General features: G+C 61.4%; 1 protein-coding gene across 1 annotated transcript in view; it reads left to right on the top strand.

Moving 5' to 3' along the window:
• LIF (LIF, interleukin 6 family cytokine) overlaps positions 1 to 3754 on the top strand; it is a 9177-nt gene extending 5423 nt beyond the window's left edge. Inside the window, exons 2-3 of the mRNA XM_026040198.1 lie at positions 2827 to 3011; positions 3320 to 3754. Coding sequence (XP_025895983.1) covers positions 2827 to 3011; positions 3320 to 3754 — 620 coding nt within the window. The remainder of the gene's footprint in view (positions 1 to 2826; positions 3012 to 3319) is intronic.
• The last annotated feature ends 3995 nt before the right edge of the window (positions 3755 to 7749 follow it).

Genomic DNA, 7749 nt, shown 5'->3' on the forward strand with positions numbered 1-7749 from the left:
CTCTTCTCTTCTCTTCTCTTCTCTTCTCTTCTCTTCTCTTCTCTTCCCTGCCCAAATGGCAGTTCTGCGTGGAGGCAAAGCGCCCTAGGACCCCAAAACTAGAACCTGCAGCCTGGGGTCCCAAGTGTGCTGAGCCTGTCCTGTCACTCCGCTGCATGGTGGGGACATGGGAGCAGCCTTTGCCGCCTCCCCACATGGGGTGGGAACCCCACCAGTGCCTCCTGCCTCTTTGAGGGGAATTTATTAAAAAAAAAAAAAAGTTTTATTTTTTTATTCACTGGGTTGAAGGGCGGACGGGACACCCCGGGACAGAGACAGGGTGAAAGTGCTGTCAGGAACATGAGTCAGGGCGTGAGCACCCAGCACGGAGCAGCCATCCCCATCCCTATGTCCCCCCCGCTCCCCACCACCATGCACCGCCCCCCCCGGACGCCCGGAGGTCGAGCTGCAAAAAAAAGAAAGGAAAAAAAAAAAAAAGTGAGGAGTTTTCTGACATGGTTGGGTTTTTTTTCTTTTGTTTTCCCTTTTTTTTTTTTTTTTTTTTTAAATTCCCCCCACCCCCGGCAGCCCTGTGCGTGAAAAAACCACAATCCCGGTGACATCAACTTTATCAGAAGTTTATTTCTAAGAATCATTCACGATTTCCAAGCCCTTTTACTTCCTGATTTACAGTTTCAATGCAAGTAATGATAGTGTTTCTCTGTTTCTCCCCCCGGCCCCCCCCCTCCTCCCCTTTCTTACAACACAGGCTCACTGGAGGACCGGTATATAAACCAAGAGGAGTCCCCCAGTATGAACATGAATTTCTGAAAACCTCTCCTGCCAGCCTCAATCTCTAGTAAAGTTGCTCCCGGGACACAGCTCACAATGAAGTTCATGCCGGCAGGTAAAAAAAAAATCTTTATTGAACCTATTTCGCCCTCCTCCTCCTCCCCTCCGGCTCCCTTTTTCCCTTCCTCCCCCCCGCCCCGCCGCCGTTTTCCAACTTGGGGCACGTTGCAAAGGAACACGCGCGCGCTCCGGCTCCAGCGGCCGCCGCCTGCTCGCCGCCCGAAGCGAAGCCTCCCGGAACGCTGCTCTTCCTCAGGGTTAGCATCCCTGGGAATTGGCAGGAGGCAGCTCCAAATGCCTTTCTGGYGCGTTGCAGCCAACATCTGGACACTTATATAACTCGAAAGACTTCCAAAAAGGGTGTGGGGGGGGGAATCTTGCTGCTTTTTTTTTTTTTCCTCCCCCCACTTCTTTTTTTTCTTTTTGCTCCTGTTGGGTCTCTGGATACTGCGAAACGCAGGCGATTCAGGCTTAATTAGAGGCAACTAAGAAATCCCAGAAATGAGGAAGCTGCCAAGTGCAGCCAGGGCTTTGGATGGAGCCGCTCGGAGCGCGGCGCGGGGCCGTCACCGTGGGGCAGCGGCCGCGGGCGCACGTGGGCTCTCCGCAGCCTCGCTCTGCCCGGCGCCGAGATGGGCGCGCGTGCCGGGGCAGCACCGCGGGCTCGAGGCCGCGCGCACCGCCAGGCCTGGCTGCACGGCTAGGAAACGGGGGGCCCCGCGGCCGCCGCCTGCCCTGTCCGTGCTGGCTGCCGCGCTCCCGGGCGCGGGCAGCTTCGGGCACGCGATTGCAACACAACCAGGTAAGTCCTTCCCTGGCTGGGCACGGGCGTTGCTGCAGCAAGGGTAAATAAAGCGGTTATTGTGTTCCCTGGGACCGGCGGCAACGTGGAGGCTCATACATGTGCTGACAATTTCAGCACCCGTGGGAGCGCGGGGCGGCGGAGCTGGCACGGGGCGCCGCAGGGTCACCTGGCTGCTCTGCTGGGCTGCTGGTGGCACTGGGGCAGAGCGYGGATCCAAGCGGCTGCGACACTTGCTGGGCTCCAGGTGCTTCCCGGCACGCTTGCTCCGCAGCTGCCTTGCCCTGCAGTGGGGCTGCTCCGGGCGGCAGCGTGGCGCGAGGTTCCCCGCCGCGCRCAGGTGCGAGGTGCCCGCGGGCAGGGCTGAGCGCTGAGGTTGCGGCCGCTGCCRCAGCACTGGGGATGCCGGATCAGGGTGCCTGTGGGGCTGCAGGTTTTGGGGGGTGGCGCTTCCCTCTGGCCCTGCTGGTGCAGGAGCCCCTGGGGACGGCCGGCCGGGCCGGGGTGACCCAGCTGCTCCCAGCCCGGCGCTCAACGGAGCGCTTGTTCGGAGGCCAGGGATTTCCTGGCTTGCGGCGCCGGCAGCTGTGCTGGCTCTTCCCGGGGCTCCTTGGCAAGCAACCGCCGCGCTGAGCTTGCAGATGGGGAGACAGAGGCATGGCCTTCTCCAGGCCCCTGCACCCGGCCGGGGACGAAAGCAAAAGCCCCGGCACAGGTTTCCTGGCTGGCACCTGGCTGAGTCAGCGGGTGCCAGGGCTGGGGTGGGGCCCCGCTCCTGCAGTGCCCGTTCGAGGATAACGGGGAGGAAATCGCTTTGCATATTCGATTAAATCTGACAAGCCGTCACCGGGCCCTTGCGCAATGTGGGAATGCCAGCAGGAGCCCCACCGGGAAGGAGGGCAGGGAAATTCCTGCCGGGAGTGGGGCTGGCCCGCCKGCAGGTGAGGAAGTGGGGCTGAGCGGAGCTGGCAGCCTGGGCGGCAGGCATGGGAGCACCAGGCAGCTGGGAGCATTTTCTCCAGGAAAAGAGGAAGAGCAAAGCAGAGAGCAGAGGCTCCAGGCGAAGCCCAGCCTGGCGGGCGCCCATCCGAGGTGCTCAGAGCTGGCCAAGATCCGGGTGGCATCTGACACAAGCACGGGCACCGTGCCGGGGATCYTCTGACCCTCTGCTCTTTTTCTTTCCCTGTGCCCAGGTGTCTTCCCCTTCGTGGCCCTGCTCCTGCTGCAACGGAGGCTGGTGGCTGGCCGGGCTTTGCTGGTGAACGGCCCCAGCGCCGGCTGCCCCATCAACAGCTTATGCCGCTCCAACGTCTACGAGCAGACGCGCAAGCAGGTTGCGCTGCTCAACGCCACGGCCCAGGATCTCTTCAGCCTCTATGTAAGTGCCTCTCACTGCTTCGGCGCCTGGAGCAGGCTGAAAGCGGGCCTGCCATGGGAACATGGAGGGAAAAGCCATTAAAGAAGGCGGTGGTGGGTCCTGGAGCGAGAGGGATGTGCCAGGGACATCCCCAAGGYTGAAGCTGCGGAGCGGCAGCACAAGCCCACTGCAACACTTGCAGGTGGTTAAGAGGAGGGTGCCCAAGCTGGGGCAGCATCAGGGGCAGGAGGTGCAATGGGGCGGCAACCTGGGGGACGGGGTCAGGGCGGGCGGCCAGCACCCCTGGTGACATGCGCCTGTCCCTCCAGCTGAAGTGCCAGGGAGAACCTTTCAGCAGCGAGACCGACAAGCTCTGCAACCCCAATGGTATCTACTTCCCTGACTTCCATGAGAACCGGACAAGTGAGAAGGAGGTCATGGTGGCCATGTACAAGCTCTTCGCTTTCCTCAACGCCTCGTTGGGGAACATCACACGAGACCAGGAGGAGCTCAACCCTACAGCCAAGGAGCTTCTTGACCGCCTCCACAACACCACCAAGACCACGCGGGGCCTCATCTCCAACCTCACTTGCCTACTCTGCAAAAACTACAACATCTTCCAGGTGGATGTGAGATACGGGGAGAGCAGCAAGGGTAAGAGTGCCTTCAAGAAGAAGCAGCAAGGCTGCCAGGTGCTTCGCAAGTACGTGCAGGTCATCTCCCATGCAGCTCGCATCCTCTTACCTCACCTGAGCCCTGCGTGAGTGCCTGGCTCACGGCACCTCTTGCCTGCTGCTGAGCCCAGAAAGCTGCAAGAGGATTCCATTCCAAAAGGACGGATGAGCCAAGATCCCTTCAAGGGAGATTTCGGCGCTGGCGCCTGACGGGAGAACAACGGACAACAGGATGGGGACGTGTCATCCCTGCATCCCCACTAGCCCTTGGCTCACCGTGGGGCCACCACTGTATCATCCGGCCCCAGAAGGACCTTCCCTGCCAACAGTCCTCTCGCCTTCTTATTTATTACCTCCTCCTGCTCTCCTGTCCACCCCTGCCCTGCACTTTAATTTATTTGATGCTCCAGGGGGGCAGTTGCAGTGAGGGTGATGAGTGCCAAGCTGGACAGACCAGTATCTGCAGAGTGGCCCTGCCCGTCCCCTTGGAGCTGTCATGTCCCTCATGCCGGTAGGAGGATGGTCAGACCCTCCACTTTGCAAGCCACTCTGGGGTCTTGCAAATGTTGTTAAAAGCGGAAGAAATGGCAAGCGTCATCCTCAGCTGCGMGAGGTGTTCGGTGCCGAGAATGTCTCTGTACCACCTTCAGCAGAGCAGGGGGCAAGTCACGAAAGCCCCCTGATTCGGCCGTTGCGTGCGAGCAACGGCCTCCTCGGGGCACCGCGCACCGCGGCTGCCGGCGTGGTGTGGCGCCAAGGCTCTGCCCGCCCAACCACGTGGCTCCGGCCTGCCCGGGCCAGGAGAGAGAGCCCGGCTCTGCTGCGCGGACGGGACTCCCCCCAGCCAAGTGGCCAGATGGGAGTGGGCAGTGGAGGCACTCGGGGTGAGGCCACGGACTCCCGGTCTTGCCATCGCTCATACGCAGCTGGGTCCTGTCCTCTGGCGTTGGCTGCCTCCAGCACAGCTCCTGCAGCCAAGAGAACCTGTGGGGTACCACAACCGAGCCCATGGGGCTCGGAAAAGTGCCTTTTTCTYCTCAAAAGTGCTCTCGGGACCTTTGAATGTAGCGCCGTCCCATTCTGCTGGACTGCGGCGGTGTGGGACGAGCGCAGCTCCAAGCGCCAGCAGTACCGGAGCTCTCGGAGCTGCTGCTGCGCGTGGTGGCTGGGTCCTCCGGATGGACGGAGCCCTCCTCCTCTTCCTCGCCCTGCACTGCGGCACGGCAAGGGGCTGGTCGCGGGGCTGGGTGACGTGCACGGGTGYGGGCTGGACTGCGGGTGCTTATTTATTTGCTTGGGGAGGCTGGTGCTGGCGCGCAGGCGCGAGTGGAAAACCAGGGTGCCCACCAGTGCTCTCTGACCTGGGGTTTAATAATGTTATTAATATAATAATAATAATAATTAATTAATAAGATTGTGGTAATATATAGAGAGAATTCTATTTAAGTATTTATTTTTTTATACTTCTTTTTACAAAAAAAAAAAAAAAAATAAACACACAGAAAGAGAAACACACGGAGACAGTCTTGGGCTTTTCTTTGCTGGGGATAGCAAGTGCCAGCCGCGGTCCCCATCACCCAAACCCTGAACCCCGTCAGCGCTGAGCTCCATCCCGGTCCGTGAACACCTTCCTGCAGCTGGGCACAGCTTGTGCCAGCAACTGTCCCACCGCCAGAAAATCGTCCATCCCGGGAACAGTTAAATCTGTCTCTGTGCTGAGGCTGGAGCGGGAGCTGCCGGGAGTCCAGCGAGGTTGCGTGCGAGCRGAGCAGGGAGCAGTTGGTGCAGCGCTCCCTCCACGAAGGCCATCGGGGCCAAAAGCGCAGTGCAGAGGAGTCCAGAGGCGCTGGAAAACCCCTGCTCCTGGTGGGAAGGGAATGGCGGGGAGCGCAGATAAAATCCCAGCCACTTCCCAGCCTCCCAAGCAGCCCTGGGAGAGGCCGGCAGGAGCTCAGGCCGGGCCAAGACCACCTAACGGGCAGCAGGCAGCACGGGCCCTCACAGGCGCCTCGCGTGGGGACGCAGCGGTTAACAAGGGGCCGATTATCCGAGACGCCAGAGCGGGATGATGAAATTTTCCTCCTCCTCCTCCTCCTCCGGAGCCCTCGGGCCTGCCGCCAAGCCTCCCAGGCATGAGACAGCGAGCGGATGAGCTAAGATCCTGTGTGATCATCATCTCCCATGTCTCGGAGGAGCCCTGGCAAAAAAAAAAAAAAAAAGTTGGGAAAAATAAATAATTAAATAAGAAATAAGCCCCCCGTTTGCTGGAGGGACCATATCCCGAGCAGGCTGCTTGGCCCAGTCTTGGCCTGGCTGCCGCTTTGGCCGTGGCAGCTCTGGTGGCAGCAGCTTGTCGCGGGGCGCAGCACGGTGCTGGTGCTGCTGTGGCCAGGGAAGGATGCGCTTCACCCCTGCCTTTGCTGGCACCCTGCAGCACGGTCCCGGCGGCCAACAGAGACCAGCATGGCACCAGGAGAGGACACATGGACGGAGAGCCGAAGTGGGTGCACAGGGACACCCATGGCGCCTGGGCAGACTCTGCCGGCCCGTCCTGCGGTGCGTCCCAGTGACGGCGAGCACAGGCAGCCGCTGGAGCAGGGCCACGGGGGCCTTCTTGCTGCGGGGAGCGGTTGAGCTGCTTACAGCCCTGGCAGCAGGAGCTCTGCACTGTGCAGGCCGTGGGAGCCACCAGCCCTGTGCCAGCCCTGGTCACATCCAACCCGACGCGCTCCCCCGGGGCAGCCAGCCGGCGCTCCGGGCCTGGGAGGCAGCTCTGGGAGCGGGAGCACGTCGCCGGCGTCGGCGGCTAAAGGCGAGCGTGCTGCAGGGCGCCGCTCGGAGCCCGCGGCTCGCGGCACTCGCGCAGCAGCGAGCGCCGCGGCACATCTGGATTTCTCACGCTCGCTCCTAACAGCTCTCCGTGAGCAGATGGCAAAAATAAATAAATAGAATAAATCAGAGCCTCCTGACACAAGCAGGGAACTCACGCCCGGGCTCAGCGTTTCATGATTTGCACTGGAAGACGGTCAAACGCCAAGAGAGGACGATGGGTTCACTTCTCCCGCTGCTGGGTCATTCTCAGTTAAGGCTCATTAGTGGCCGCCCGGGCGATTAACCCTTTCTTCTCCCTGAAAAGCACAGTTCCTGCCAAAGTGCTGGCTACCAGGAGCAAAGCTGAGCAAAGTGCCCTGCCCCTCCCCAGCTGAAGTCCTCCAGGTGTCCAGGCTACTCGTCGCCCACACAGGCCACTCTCAGGGCTGGTGGCACATTCCCTACGGGTGCCTCAGGCCTCCAAGCTGGGACCATGTTGCCTGGCGCTCCGCGGACGTCCCGAGCTCCAGCAGGGATGGAAACAGCTTCCAATGACATCAACAACTGTCGGATCCCACCCAGCTGGCGTTTTGGAAAAGAGGGCCAGCGCTAGGAGCGGGCCGCAGGGCCCATGCAGCACCAGGGAGAACAGGGTGCTGTACTGTTCTCCATAGGGACCAGCAGCACCTGATTAGCGGTCGCATTTTGGCCACTAAAACGGATTAAACTATTTTGGCAGGCACAGGAGCCAGCAGGACCCGAGGGAGCCGTCCATCCTCATCAGGATAATGCCTTCGCACCGATAAGCAGYGCGGTGCGGGTGCAGCGGCGCGCCGTCCCCCAGGCGCCCAGCAGCGCTCCTGCCCTGCCTTGGGGGAGCGCGGGACGTGCGGAGCTGCTCCTGCCCGCGGTGAAGTCAGTGCTGTTGCCTGGGTGTGACTAACTGACCTCAGCCCGCGGCCCCGCGGGCTGCATCATGTGCTCACTGACTCTCGCCTAACCCGGCCGGCCGGGGCCGCACCGCTGCCCCAGGCCCCTGGCGAGACCGGACTCGCTCTGTGCGAGCTGCAGGTGCAGGGGGTACCCTGCGCCCGCCTGGTGCCTGCACGCACGCACCCATAGCCCTGGGCACCGCTGGGGCTGCCATATCCCGCACCCCGCGGCGTTCACCTGCCTCGTGCCTGCAGTCGTAGCACCGTGCGTGGCTAAGCATGGGCTGCACCGTCCTGCACCGCTCACCCACCCAGCACCTGCATGCACGCACCCATAACGCT

This window comes from Nothoprocta perdicaria, unplaced genomic scaffold, assembly GCF_003342845.1.
Source record: "Nothoprocta perdicaria isolate Ctin4 unplaced genomic scaffold, notPer1 scaffold_250, whole genome shotgun sequence".
Lineage (NCBI taxonomy): Eukaryota > Metazoa > Chordata > Aves > Tinamiformes > Tinamidae > Nothoprocta > Nothoprocta perdicaria.